The 15,377-nt window shown below is 40.0% G+C and overlaps 1 protein-coding gene across 1 annotated transcript in view; it reads left to right on the plus strand.

The window, feature by feature from the left end:
• CRACR2A (calcium release activated channel regulator 2A) overlaps window positions 1-10,434 on the plus strand; it is a 50,865-nt gene extending 40,431 nt beyond the window's left edge. Inside the window, exons 16-20 of the mRNA XM_036393783.2 lie at window positions 639-715; window positions 1,645-2,680; window positions 4,196-4,397; window positions 7,569-7,666; window positions 8,754-10,434. Of these exons, the coding sequence (XP_036249676.1) occupies window positions 639-715; window positions 1,645-1,735 (168 nt within the window). The 3' untranslated portion in view covers window positions 1,736-2,680; window positions 4,196-4,397; window positions 7,569-7,666; window positions 8,754-10,434. The remainder of the gene's footprint in view (window positions 1-638; window positions 716-1,644; window positions 2,681-4,195; window positions 4,398-7,568; window positions 7,667-8,753) is intronic.
• The last annotated feature ends 4,943 nt before the right edge of the window (window positions 10,435-15,377 follow it).

Raw genomic sequence — 15,377 nt, forward strand, 5'->3', positions numbered from 1 at the left:
TAGTAGGTTGTGAAAGTAGACAGATATCTATTTTGGAGGATAATCTGTCATTCCCTTTCAAACTTCTCTGCCATCAGAGCTGCCAGGCCAGGCTCTTGTGCAGATGATCTCTTGCCTTTGCATTTATAAGACTTCAGCTGAAGGGCTGAGAATCTCTCCCAAGACTTGATCATTTATCCACTGTTCCTAATTACAAAGCTCCCAGGGGAGTACCAAACTGAAAGATGGAGGCTGACTGCAAAGAAAGTGCAGAAAAATTTCACAAGTACAAAAAGATGAAAGCAGATTTACTGGAATCCTTTTCACCTGTTTTGTCCAGCACTCAGTGATGTGGGAATTGCTTGATCAAGGGAAGTTCACAAGGCTTAGTGCCTTACAAGACCTGTTTTCATTTGAGCTCTTATATCAAGAGCTGTTCTACAGAATAAATATATGCTAAGAAGCATATAGTTGTTATTTGTGAGGCACACTTGGACTTCTTTTGTTACTCTTTACTGTTAGCTCTAGAATTAAAGTCCTAAGATAATCTATTTCTCCTTCTTTATTTTCATATTTCAGTATATCTGTGCTGCTCTTTTTACAGCTGGAGTGAGACATTGTGCAAAAGTAATTGAAATGGTCTTTCTCTTTGATTGTAGGATTACAATTTAATTTTCTATGAATGCAGTGCATGTTCTGGGTACAATGTGGAAAAGTCCGTGCTTCACTTAGCTAGGTAAGAAGAAAACACCAACAATGAGTTTTTTATGTGTCTGACTGCCCTGTAACTGATGACATTGTGAATTCTCTTTGTTTAACTGGTTATATGTTATATTATATTTATATTAGTTTTTTATTTATTAGTTACAGGAACTCATGGTGGTGAAATATTCATTGCTTTTAAACTGTTATGTAGCCTGACCCTGTTGCTCTGACTGAGAGTTGCTCAGGTTCATAAAGATTTATGCTGGTGAAACTCTGTATAGATCCAGAAATATCTGGATTGTTGCTAGGAAAGCTGATGGCCTTGGCTGTTGTGATAATTCCTGCAAGAATTTCCTGAAGGTTTGCAGAAATATGCTTGAAAATGGATGCTGCTGACTCCTTGCATCAGGACCTTGGATATGCTCCCTTCTTCCCTCTGCTCATTACAGCTCAAATTCTGCTGTCTGCCTGGGGGCTGGGAGACAGGAAGAAGTGGATTTTTGAAGTTATATAAAGGCTAGAGGTAAAGATACAGGAAAATATGGTCCCTCTGAACTACTTACAGAGGTGAAGACACTGGCAAATCTCTAATATTGTTGCTGAAATCAGTGAAATTTTGTGAAAGTGTCAGTAATTGATAAATGTCTAGGCAGCCAGATTTGTTTTAGTTTTGCTCCAGCCTTAAAAGTAAGAAATGAAAGTCACTGTTTTGAGTCTGTGTAATATCCAAAAAATGTTAACAATCATCACTAACCAATTTTTTCTAACTAAATGAACAAAGACAGTTGTGTGATGGGGCCACCCTAAATGTACTTTTTTGCTTGTTTGTTACTTCACAAAATTTTGTCATCTTCTGTTAAATCTCTGGACAATTTTATACTCTTGGGAAAATGTTTTTTGTTCAATCTCTTGTGGGTTTTATTGACTTTTTTTCTCACAAGTATTCTTTCTCTGCTCCAGGATTTTAAAAGAACATGAAGATAAAGTGAAAGAGAAAACCATCGTACTTCAATCTGATACAAATAAAAAGTCATGCTGTATGAGGCAATAAAATGCTGAGGCATGTTTAGACAAGTCATACATTTATAAAACACTACCTGGCACTAACAAATTTGCTTTTATCTTCCAAATATTTCTTCTGTTGTGTTCTGACTGTAGGTGTAAGTGAAAGTTAAAATCTTTATATGATCTGATCTTGCTTTTATAAATATTGTCTTTGGTTAATTGACAGTGTATTTGGGGCAGTAACAATCTTTAATCTGTTTGATGCCTACCACCACTGAGTCCTGCTTTGTCATCAGGCTTCTAGAAGCTGCCACATTATTAATAAGAAGAAATAATTTTATGGGAAGAAAACTATTTTGAATATGAAGTAAATTCCTACTTGTGTGAATAACCCATCCTCTGAATACTGCTTATTTAATTTCTGTTCAGATCCTTAGATCCTGATTTTGTGCTAAGCTCTCTTTGCAATTTTTTAAAAATTGCCATTGGTGTAGTTGTTTGTAGTTCAAAACGTGTTAAGGCTGACTGAACAGCTCTTTGTCTCCAAAAGTCTGTCACAGGAGGTGTCATAGAAAGTTTTGGAGGTAGAATTTTCAGAAACAGCAGATCTTCTTTTGAGGAAGATTTTGAAAAACTTACCAGCATTTAATGAGTGGAAAATCTCACCAAAATTCAGTGAGATATTGCTCTTTTAGCAATGCTAAGAAAAAATTCCTCCTCATGTAGCTAAACACATGACTGCTTTTTAAAAAGCAGCTGCCACACAACATTCCTCCAGGGCCTGATAGCACTGAGACACAGTTTACCCATGGGGGTGCGTTTTAGAAAATCATGGCCCACCATGGATCATAAGAAACACAGATGTCAATTATCTTTGGAAGCTTTTGTGGAATATAAATGGAAATAAGAAACTGAGAGTGCATCACCCAGCCACCACATGATCAACAATTATTCCTGGTGGGATATGTCTTCACTGCATCCAGCTATTGTGGTAAGCATTTAAGAATAAGTATTCACAATGGTGAGCTTGTTGGGAAAGTGGAACCCATGGCATATTTTTTTTCATTAAAATAGCACACAAGATGGTAGATTTCATAATATACAACTGTTACAGACATTATGTTTTTAATCAATTTTCTAAATGTTTTTATTTTAAATTTAACTAATTTTTAATTAGATAAATTAGTATTTTTGATTTAACTAATGAATCAATTTGAAACTAAAGATGAATAATAAGCATTAGCTCATTAAGTAACTCTATTTTGGATAAAAACTTTGTCAGTAATTAATTGTGCTCTTGGGATTTCGAAGGTGTTCATCTATTTCCAAGAACTTCAGAACAGGGGTTTATAGACTTCCCCCTACAGCAATTTCTATATCCATACCAGCACTCAAATACCTTTTCCTATGAGTTGAGGTCCAAATGTGACCCCTTCCCTATCAGGTAGAATAATCAGGGGTTTACTTCTATCAGGAATGATGGATAAACCAAGCATCCCTGGATAAGCTGATTATTAAGAGTTTTTCCCTTGTTGATTCCTGAGAATCTGTTCATCCAAATGACAAAAACTCCCCTTGCCTTCAGTGAGGTGCCTAAGAAGCTCTAAAACACTAAAGGAGCAAAATGAGTATCCATTACTGAAAATCAATAGGCTTTCTGTTCACTTCCCAGGGTTGCTTCTTGAAGTCCATTACTGGTTGTGGAGAGTTGAGCCACCTTATCGACTCTGGCATGTTATCCATCATGGAAATCTTAGAATTGAACCATCTGTGTTCAGTCCTGGCTGGAGCTGAACTAATACAAATAATTAATTTAAACATCAACAAAACCAATACTTTATCCCAATTTCAGCTAGGAAAAAAGTGTCATCAGTTTAAATATTGCCTCTTCTAATTGACTTTGAGTGTTCTGTTCCCTCATTGATATTGGAACCAGCAATATTTCCTCCAGCCTCAGGAAGATGGTTTGAACCCTTAATTTCAGCTTTACTGTCCATGATTCTAGCCCCACAATTTCAGGTCCTTAATTTCTTTTTCCCTGAAGTTCATCTTGAATTTGAAGGACAGTGACAAGTGAAGTAGATTTTCTTTCTGCGATCCCACGGGATCATTTTTATTTGGTAGTTTGGGTGTCCTTAGCGTGCACTGAGACCCTGCCAGCAGGATGTACAGAGTTTGAGAACAGACAATACTAAGAAGCAGCTGAATCCTGGGATGAGGGGAATTTGTCCTTCTACATACAAATCTGGTACAGTCTAGCACCCAGGCAATGTCTTCCATCTAGGACTGATAGCTGTGGCTGCTGCTGATCCTTTTTGGAAGTCCAGCCAAATCCCAAGCTGAGTACACATTGCAAAGGTGCAGATACACACACAGCACCAACATTATCAGTCACACAGACCACACAGAGACTGATGTCTTCACTGCTTGTCACCCACATGTACACAAGCAGCATTCCTATAAATATGAACACAGATAACCTAATCCTCCTCTTCCTTTCCAACAGATCAAGACAAGTTTGCTGATGAAAACGTGCGTGTACACAACTCCTGTGACTTGCAGTGCTCTCTTTCTCCCACCCTGCCCTACAGCTCTCCCCAGGATCAAGCAGGAAATCAGCTTTAATGAAAAGACTGGATGTCCTGCAGCTATGGGGCACAAGGCTCATTCAGATAAATTCTGACCAGCAGCTTGCCCGCATACAACTGGTTCCTTTTATTCTACCTTCTCTTGATTTTTTCCCATGCTTATTCTTCTTCCACCTACCCTGACCCCTCCCTTTCTCTGTCCTTCATGTCCCAAAGAAACAACTTGTCCCTAGTTGCCTTTTCCCTGTTAGTCCCAGGTTTTGTACATATGTACCCACATACCTATTTCTTCTACCATTTCCTAAGTCACCTTGACTTTGTGTGCTGTTATTGATACAGTTACTGAGGTGCTGCTGACCTTGCAAGTTTCCACTCCCAAAAGAATCCCAACTATTCCCCTCCAATATTTGTGAGGTTACTGTGTAACTCCCCCTTATCTACCTGGGAAGTCCAGGCATGGCTCACAGTGCTGTCTGTAACAACTTTCAGCTTCTCGCTCTATTTGCAGTGTTCAGAGTTGCTTGTGTCATGTCCAGGGTTTCTCATGGTCTGTTTGGTTATCTAAACCTCAGGTTAGGGCTTATTCATGTGTTGGCACACCTGAACAAACAGCAGTTACTGGTGGACTCATGCTCACTGAAGACAAGTATGAATAACATGCTACAGAGCTCTACTCCTGGACAGATTCTGCTGTCCAGCTGGCCATTAAACTGGTGTGGCAATTGTCAGGTTCTCATGTTCCTTGATGCTAACTGTATTGCTGGGTTGCTGTCTTCTGACTCTCCAGGAGGGTTTTATACCTCCTGGCAGTATTTTTCTCAGCTCTTCAGAAAGTTAATACTGGCTTAACAGAAGTGAAGCTTCCTTTTCCTCTTTTCTTTTTTTTTTCCCCCATTTTTCTATTTCAATTCTCCATTGGGAGAAATTTATCTCTGCCTGGTCAGGTACTCAATGCTGACAGCTCTTTGGATATGCACAATACAAAGTCCATTTGCATGGATGTAACAGAGTGCTCCTAACCCTTTGGAACTGGACATCTGTGAATCACTGTGTGCCAGTCAAAACAGGTTCCAGCATGCCCAGATGTGAATGGAGCAATAGTGGAAAAAAATCCTCCTTACATACCAGATTTAAGGAGTGATGTGCAGCTATTAAAATGGGAAGGCTCCACACACAAGGAACATGTGAGGAACAGACCACCCTGAATCAAGTTTGCCTCTGGAAGGACTGCTGTCAGTGGTCACACCCCATACTGGAGCAGGAACAAATAAGGAACAGGACAAATGGCATCCCAAAGCCCAGGGCAACTGGGACCATTGGGATTGAATGGCTGAAACAATATTATTTGGGGTGGCAGAAAGCATTACACACAGCCCCACAACTTCCTTTGCTCCCTGTTGGCTCCCTGGACAAATTCTGGCAGACAGAGTTGACCTCATAGTGAAAAAAAAGGAAGCTGAAACTCAGGAGTAGAGGAGAGAAAGAATGTACATGAATACATTTGTCTAATGGTTTATACTCTTTTTCTTTCCCCAGAACCTCAATCATTGATAAAAGATTTGTGTACTTTGGTAGTAAATTAGCTCAAGTAAAATTTCCCAACTTGGGACCATTTTTGTTTGCAACATCCGTATATTGGCAGAATTTTCTACCATGTGAGATCATTTTGGAATAAATCCACTTTATCATCTGCACAAGTGGAAGCTTGTTTTAGAAAGCAGAAACATGCTCATAAAGCTCATCAGTAGCAACTTCCTGAATTCATCCACAGCTGTTGAAATAATGGGTCTTTTTTGATTATTGAAATTAGAGGAATTGCAGTAACACTCACATACACTTCTGGACAAAGGAGAGAGTTGGGCACTTTGGCCTGTTTAGACATAAAACAACTAAAGTTCTTTCAATATGAACCTAGTAAAAAGGACCAGGTTATTGTCTGATGAAAATAGGCTTCTCAAGGGGAAAAAAAACCACAGTAGGTTAACTTTATAGGGCATGTATAAAAGTTCATTTCTATTACTAATCTGAAATATTGTATACAGTAACACTGAATCCTTCCAAATGTACTAGAATTTGAAGGACATTGGATTAGTCTGATAAGCATAGCTTATTCCTTTCAAACACTGAAGAGGGAAGTGTTTCAAACAAGTCCAGCTATACTGGACAGCTGTGTTTAGCTTCTGCTGTTGTCAGTGCCTTTTCTGCCACATGTTTCTCTTGAGCACAACAATCATTACAAGAAAAAACCCAGATTCAGAGGAGCTTTCTTACTGGAAATGTCTGGTTTTCATGGGTTGAACAGGAAGGAAGCAGGGAATCCTGTGGAACTGAGACATTTGAGTAACACATTATGTGGTTCTGAATCTTACTCAAGCACTCCCATTACTTGAGGTGCTGTTGGTGTGTCTGGGTAATGACCAGTGAAGACCCTGCTGTGTTTTGTGTGGCTGATGACATTAGTGTGTTGTGTATGCATCTCTACCTTTGCAGTACGTACCCAGCTCAGGTTTTGGCTGGACTTGCAGCAGTGAAGAGCAGCAACCACAGCTGCCATCCCTCTATGACTTACTGTCTTGTGCCTGGCGTTCTGTCTTGTGCCATCTTTGCCTCACGTTGTGAGAGCCATGTTCTTTTGCTCGGCTTAAAAAAGCATACATAATATGCTTTTTTAGGTCTTGTGTCACTGTATCCAGCTTAATTTTTTTTCTGTCTTCTTAATGACCTCGTAAAGTGAGTATTACCAGCTTTGGAAAATCAGTCTGCCTATTTGCAGGATGCAGTGCTGCTGCAGCACTACACTTAAATCTTACCTTTTTGGAGCAGATCAAGTCTATGAATTGGGAATGTGAATATTGCTGTGACTGTATAGCTGCTGTTAAAGCTCAGGTGCTGCTGTTTTCAGAGAGTAGACCACTGGGTAGGTTTGCAACTCTCCATTCCTGCCAGTCATTACTCCTCCATTTTACCTTTTACAAGTTGTTAGAACTCTCAACAAGCCATTTTAGGCCTTGGCAGAATCTCAAGGAAAAAAAAAAGAGAGAAAAGAAGAAAAAGACAGAATTCTCTCCTGGGTTAGTGAGCTGAACTAGCCCAGCAGAATCTGACAAATACCACAGTTAGTGGGAGGATATGGGCGGAAAACACAGCTAAGATCACAGTTTTGAGAAAAGAAGTCTAGAGAGGTGGGCAGCCCTTTTTGAGTATTCAAGAAGGTGTTTAATTGTCTTACCTCTTTTTAACCTCATCTTTAAATTTTAATAAATGGAACTGGATGTGAACCATATTTTTCAGGCAGCCTAGGGAGCTCGGTATTGCTGCAGCCAAACACCAGTTTGGATACCTCTGCTGGGGCCTGGAAAGCCTCAGGACTAGCAGAGCATAGCTCAGAGGTAAGGAAGGCTCTCAACTGCAAAGCTCAGATGCCTCCCCTGAGAGCCTGAGTGAACCCCCAGTTTCTGCATGGCCTTCTCCCAGTTCTTACAGGTGCAAATGACTGAACTGCATTGAACTGCACTACTTGACAGCTTTGAACAAGGTCTTTTGAATCTAGGCTATTAAGGCTCATCAGTTGTCATAGCAACCCTGTATTGTATGGATTTATATTATGAAGCTGTAATAAGGCTGTTGCTCATCCCTCTGAAATGAGGCATAAATCACTAATGCAGTTTCTCAGTGACAGGACTTCTTTAAGTATTATTCTGACAGAGGAACTGATTTGCATTAAATGACATTTCTGTCAGAAAGACAAATGATAGGAGTGAAACTTTCTACAGGTATGCTATAAGAATTTTTATTTGTAACCCTCTGTAGAGTCACCTTTTACACTGAAATAATTTGTGTCATTAGAATCCCCGGGGGAGGTTGTGCGAGGAATTACTAAACTCAGGTAAACTATGTGAAGCCCTTGCTCTTGGCTTGTCCCATGCAGGGAATGCTGCACAGCAATCGAGTGCTGCTCAGATGATTAAATAGTGAAATTTTTTGTTTAATATTTGTTCCTCGCTGACATGATTCTTGTGTAGAACAGTAGCTAAATGTACCTTTCTGTCATTGCTGTGCAGACAATGCAGCTGTGCAAACATGGTAGGCTTAGATTTCTGTAGGGTGCCATTGGTCAAGAAAGTTAAGTCATACACAATTACAGACATCAAATGATTAAAAATTAACTTCTGTCAGGTTTCAAAATGTAAAGCCACAGTGATTTGACACAGCTTTGAGGAAATTTCTGCTTGCACTAGAAACCTCCAAGGTTTCCTTACAACCTACATTTTGGTGGTACAGATGGAAAAATCACCAGACAAATACCATTTTAGTTAAGCAGACTGTTTTGAATGTGTGCTTTGTATACCAACATTAAAGCCTAGCAGTTAATTTAAGATCACCACAACACCTGCAACAGAGCATTTAAGGGTGTTATGAAAGCACTCTGTGGTGCAAGACGTCTCTAAGAAAGCAAATGTCCGTCCTGTCTTCCAGAAGGGCAAGAAGAAGGGTCCAGACAGCAATGAGTCTTACAATCCCTGGAAAGGTGATGGACAACTAATCCTGGAAGCCATTCTGAGATATATGAAGGACAAGGTGGTGATCAGGAATAATCAGCATGGAATGACAATGGGGAAATTGTGCATAATGAAGCTGATAGTTTCCACAGTGAGATGTCAAGCCTGATGGATGAGAAGAGATTCATGGATGTTGTTTAACTCAGCTTTAGTAAGGCTTTTGACACTCTCCCATAACATCCTCACTGCCAAGATGACAAAGTGTAAGACAGTTGGACAGGAAACTGCTCTGAAAACCAGCTGAATGACTGGGCCCAGGGGCTTAAAGAAGAGAAAGCTCAAGAGGGATCTTTTCAGTAAATGTAAATACTTGATGAACTTTAGGAATGAAGAGAAGGGAACCAGACTCTTCTCTGGAGTACCCAGTGACTGTAGACGAGGCTACAGGCACAAATTGAAACACATGAAATTCCATCTGAAATTATCTTATACAAGATAATTATACAAGAAATTATCTTTTCTTTTTTCCTGTGGAAGTTCTCAAACACTGGACTAGTTTTCCCAGAGAAGTTGTGGAGTATCCATCCTTGAAGATACTCCAAACCTCACTGTAAGTGGTCCTAGGCAACCTGTTCCAGCTTGTCTTGCTTCAGCAATGGGGTTGGATATTTTCAAGAGATTGGTAAATTACTGTGGTACTTTCTCTCTTCTAAAATTCTAGCTGTCTATAAAAGTTCAGAGTCTTGTGGGACTGGCAGTATCTCCCGGCCAACTAGGTTTATCCTCGCTGTCACGGGCGTTTACATGAGTGGACTATAGTTAAAAGGACACATGACACACAGGCAAGTAGGAGAAGAGGACAGCTTAGTAGATATGTTCAAGAAAGGTCTGGTTCTTGTTTAAGAAGCAGATTCCACAAAGGGAATACTATGTATCACTGAAGTACAAGCTAGAAACTTCTCAAGATGGAGGAAGAGAAACAGCATATTATGCCAGTACTGTTGAAGGAACAAGAATGGGAAGAACATAACACAGTATCAATGTTCTGGCAAGCAAAAGTGAATTTTGCATTTGGACCCATGAACATTAGGTTGCAAGGGTCTAGGAATTTGCCCAGATGGAGAGTAGACATCCTGCTGCTTAACAGAATTCCTACTTAATGGTATCATTTAGCAACAGAATTCAAATGGAAATTTCTCCCAGAAATGTTAGACCTTATTGTCTTCACTTCTTTTGTTAGTGGGTTGTGTCAGGACAATTTACCCAGTCTTCTGAATGTTTTCCAATTATTTCCTTAAGTTCTTTTCTCAGTTACCTCCACATCTTTACTGGTAAAAGATACCTTCACTTATTGAATTCTGCTGCTTCCATACCCTCAATTCATAGCTCAAAGTGTATTGTCATCACGTGTTTTGTTTTGTTGTTGGCTTCTTGACGTACAAATGTTACCCATCACACGCTGCTGCTTCAGCTTTGCACAGCACTTACATTTCTTGCTATCTACACTCACCCCATAAGAAAGAGAGCAAAATAATGAGCTTTTTTTTTCTGAGATACTCCCTCAGTGGTGATAAGAGCAATTATATTTGCTTTCATCATATCTCATTAGCTAATGACATTGAGTTTTCATGCCAATAAATGTGAAATATATGCCACAATGGTGATAAAGTGCTTCTGCTAACTGGTGGGCATTGCAAGTCACTGTTAATGAGTTACACACGCCTTTCTGGGCTGCCAGTTCATATTCCTGCATCAAAATGGTAGGGCAAATATGGTTTGTGATTAAATTCTGTTGTGACCTTAATACAGGGGTCCATTTCTGGTTCTAGGACTGTTTTGTACTGGAAATGCTGATGGTTCATTTACATAAATGGGAAATGGCTGGATACAAAAGCACAGAACCAAGCTGCAAAAGAGGACGTTCTGTTTTCCATGTGGAGACTTAGGGGTCAGCTCAGGCTTGATCTTGCTGATTGCTGTGCTTCTAAAAGACCTCACTCGATGATTCAGAGGAGTGACTTGGATTGTAACCCAAATCTGTGTGTTGTTTGAGAAAATAAGACTGATTTTGTGCTGCAGTTGTTATCTCAAAGGTAACATGGTTTCTTTCTGTTCATAATCACCCTATAGTATCTCCCGAAGCTCTCTCAAAAAATACTTGTCTTCATGTTGTTTGCATCATCACAAATCTCCATTGTTGGTTTTCACTCAAAAATGAGAAAAATATCAAGCATACAAAGAAAAGATAAAGGGAGGGGAGTCAGGTACCTGTAAAGCCTGAAAGACATGTAAAGAGAACAGCAGAGATTTCAAAAATTTTGAGATCATAAAAATCTTTTTCTTTCCTGTCAGTTGTGTCTGGACCCTAGAAATTTTTTTTGTCTAAGAGACAGGTGGTCTGCTTTAGTAGTCATCTGTGAGCAGTGGTCTGCTTCTTTCTCTGTCTCGACTGTGTAGAACACATTTTTTACCTTTTTTGTGCCTATCCCCAGAAGCAGCAGCTATTTTCAGGGAACACTCTTGTTCCCTGTAGGCGTACTACTGCCCTGGCTCATCCCAATCATCATACTGTGCAGAAATACCAGTTTTCTGGGAAATCTCTAGCTGATGATTCATGTTCTCTTTACTCTAAACATATTGTTATATCAGACCTGAAGCATCAGGTTTATTTCTTTAGTTGCTTCTTTTAAAGATTTGTAGGTGCTGTTAATTCACGCTTAATTTCTAGGAAGTTTAGATGCCATCTAAAGGATTTGTCTTCTATATGACTCCCACATGTGCTTAGCAGATTAAGATCTAAGATGATCTCTGAGAAATGTTGAAAGAAATGTTTCAAAAAAAGGTAAAAACCTCCCCCTTTTCCAGATGGAACTAGTCTGTGAATGCTTCATGCCTATTGAAAAAGAAATCACCTGGCTTAGTTGTATATTCCAACTAGGCAGATGCACACACTGGCGTAGACTTAGGCCTTTTAAGCCAACAGCAATTGCTCATAAAGTGTGTCCTCCATGGCACCAACACAGCACAGTAAGAAAACTGAAGATCTCTTTTAAATAGCGATCCTTGGGATTATGTTTGTTGCAAAACCCTTAGATGCATTTGTTAAGCACTGTGTAGCAGCAGCAACATAGACTGTTAGGAGGAAAAATGGAGGAGGAGGGATTGCAGCTGGATAGGAAGTATAATTCATATTTTAGGATGCAATGATGGATTGTGTAGGGAAGAGGGGAGTTACCATGAGGGGACTGAGGTGGGAAGTAACTGTATCTTCCAGTGCCTAATGGAGAGTGAAAAGAGAGCCAGGCTTTTCTCGGGGGAAAATAGTAAAATAACAAGAACCAACAGTCCTAGGTTAAAATGAGAAATTCCAGTTGAGCATTAAGTGTTCCTGTGAGATTATCACAACACTGGAACAGCTGCCCAGAGAGGCTGGGGGGAGTCTTTGTTCTTCGAAATCAAAGAATCCCTGAATGGTTAGTTTTGGAAAGGACCACTGGAGGTCATGTAGTCTAACCCCCTGCTCAAGCAGGGTCCTTTAGAATCCATTACTCAGGATTAGTTTCCAAGTGATCTTAAAATACTTCCAGGGAAGGAGATTCCAGAACCCCTTTGGCCAATCTGTTCCAGTGCTTGGTCCCCCACACAGTAAAGTTCTTCCTCATGAAATCATAGAATATCCTGAAGTGGAAGGGACCCATAAGGATCATTGAGTCCAACTCTTGGCCCAGCATAATATAGCCCCGAGAGTCATACCATTTGCCTGAGAGTGTTGTTCAAACACTTCTTGAACTCTGTCAGGCTTGGTGCTGTGACCACTTCCTTGGAGAGGCTGTTCCAGTGCTCTGCCACCCTCTCAATGAAAAACCTTTTCCTGCTATCCAACCTAAACCTCCCCCAACTCAGCTGCATGCTGTTTCCTTGACTCCTGCTGCTGGCTACAAGGATGCAAAGGTCATTACTTTTCCTATGCATCAGTTTCTGCCCTTTGCATCTTGTCCTATTGGTTGGCATCACTGAGAAGAGTCTGGACTCATTCTCTTGGCACTCCTCCTTAAGGTGCTTGCAGACATTGAAAAGGTCCCCTTGCAGTCTTCTCTTCTTGAGGCTGACAGGCCCAGCTCCCTCAGCCTTTCCTCCTAAGAGAGATGCTCCTGTCCCACAGTCATCCTCATTCCCCTCTGCTAGATCTGCTCCAGGAGCTCCATATCTCTCTTGGGCTGTGAAGCCCAGAACTGGACACAGCACTGCAGATTCGCCTCACCGGGAGTGGAAGGGCAAGATCACCTCCTTCAACCTGTTGACAATGTTCTTCCTAAGGCACCTTGGATACTATTGACCTTCTTGGCCTCAAGGGCACACATCTGGCTCATGGACAGCTTGTTGTCCACCAGCATCCCCAGGTCCTTTTCTGAAGAGCTGCTTTCAAGCAGGTCAGCCCTGAACTTTCTAATCTTCCTAAATCAGGGACTTAGTCTTCATTATGTACATAGAATACCACATATCCTTTATAAACTTACTTTCTAAGTGAATGAAGTTATCTATAATCAAATCTGTATGTGTTAAATTAATTTCTTAATTAATATTAAATTTAAAACAAATCTTGTTAGAAATTATCTCTGAGAAGGTTCTTCAAATTAGCACTGTGGTAAAAACATGTCTTGGGTATTACTGGTTAAATATCATCACCTTGGGTAATATCATTTTTCCCATTTTGGATAGCTTCAACTCTTATTAGAAGTCTAAGACAGTACTGAAAGGCTGTAAACCCCTAATTCTGCACATAGAAAGGTCCCCAGAACAGCCCCTGCAAAACTCAAACCTGAAACTACTGACATCTGGCAAGGGTTAATTGGTGCTGGGAGTAAGAAGCTCTTATGAGAATAGAGCCATATTATGCTGTTCTTTAGAGAACCTTGGGAACACAGTGGCCCCCCTAACACTAGGGACTACTTCCTTAATCCTATCAAGCACTGCAAGTGTGAATTGCCCACTGTGTCTTTTAGAGGCATGCTCAGCATGGAGCTTTTTTTGAATGCTCCTTTTTGTTTCAAGTGACAGAACAATCCCTGAGGAGTGCTTTAATACTTCTGTCTTAAGATCAGAGTCAAGACAGAAGCGACCTGCTTTCTCTTTTCTCCAGCGCTGTGTTACTCATCAGGGACAGTCTTTTGTGTAAATACTGTATTTCTGTTTCTTTCTCATGCTCTGTCCTCAGCTCATGATCTTCTTTTCCTGTCTGTGGGAAGGGAATTAAATCTTTAAAACACGTGTCTGTTTCAGCTCTCAACCATCATTTTGTCATTATATCTTAATGCAAAGCTTTGAAAATCAGTGGCTTGGGTTCAGTCCTGAGTCCACAAGAAACCTTATTAAAGCCCTGAGAAAATGAAGCTCAGACTGTGTGGTAGTTACCTGGACTTGTATTACTGAGGAAAGCCTTGTAGCTGATTGCACCTGACCTGCGAGGTCTTTGCATACCTGTTTCACTGATGCTGACCTAACCAATGCTGTGTGTGCCGAATTCACCTGTGCTTTCAAAACCTTGTTGGTAGGTAACAGCTTTAATGGCCTTGCAAGCCTGCATTTGCTTTTTGATCACTGTGATTTGAAGGCACTCAGCACTCCAGTAGGCACTCTCAGTTCTTTCTCTCATGGAGAAATACATGATTTGTTTTTTTGGTGTGAAGAAATGCAAAAGCTAATTTTCCAGGATGGAATGTGCCTGAGGTGTGGTGACCACCTCAGAACTGTGCCATTAACAGTATCAGTCAGGATGTAATCCTGCAACACTGAAGTGAATGGGCACTTCAAGTACTAAGGCAAGGTGGCCACTATTAAAGAGGGACCAACACTTCACTGTCAACAGTTGAAAGATGAGGCAGGGCAATTGATGTACAGCAGTTCTTAAATACTTCTCAAATTGGTTAATGAGCTGCTCTGATCAAGTAGGGTTTTTTTGCTGCTTCTTGACTGGTGCTTTCTGTCAGGCAAAAATGAAACATCCTCAGTAAAGACCCTTGGGAATATCTTTTTTCCTTTTTTCTCTTTTTTTCTTTTTTTTTTCCTTTTTTTTGTTTTGTTTTTGTTTTGTTTGTTTTTTTATTTTTTTTAATAAGGTATGATGTGTTTTCTCTCCTTCTTTATTATTCTTTTAATATTAAAGTTATTAAATATTAATGTTGCGGGCTAGAGAAGTGGATGGTTTGAAATGCTTTCAAAGTATAATTTAGGCAAACAAAGTAAAAGTCTTTCCTCTTTCAGTAATAGTAATCTCAGTGATTAGTGGCAAAGAAGAATATGAAAACATTGTTTGAGTGGATTTTTATATAAATGGAGGGCCTGAGAAAAACTATGGTAGATTTCCTTACCTAAAATTCCTAGAATCCCAGAAGTGTTACTAGAAGGGTACTTTTAGATTTTTTTTTTTTCCAGTCCATTACTGAAAGAGTAGCTGAACTCATTCCCTGAAAATGACAGCAATATTTCACAGATAAGCTCGATTTTGTAAGGTAAGTTGTTCATCCTCAATCCAAAAATATGAAAGAAGCTTTAAAACAACGGTGATGAACTAAATTGCAAACAGTATCTTTTACTGCTGAAT

The sequence above is a fragment of the Molothrus ater genome, chromosome 2 (assembly GCF_012460135.2).
Source record: "Molothrus ater isolate BHLD 08-10-18 breed brown headed cowbird chromosome 2, BPBGC_Mater_1.1, whole genome shotgun sequence".
Classification (NCBI taxonomy): Eukaryota; Metazoa; Chordata; class Aves; order Passeriformes; family Icteridae; genus Molothrus; species Molothrus ater.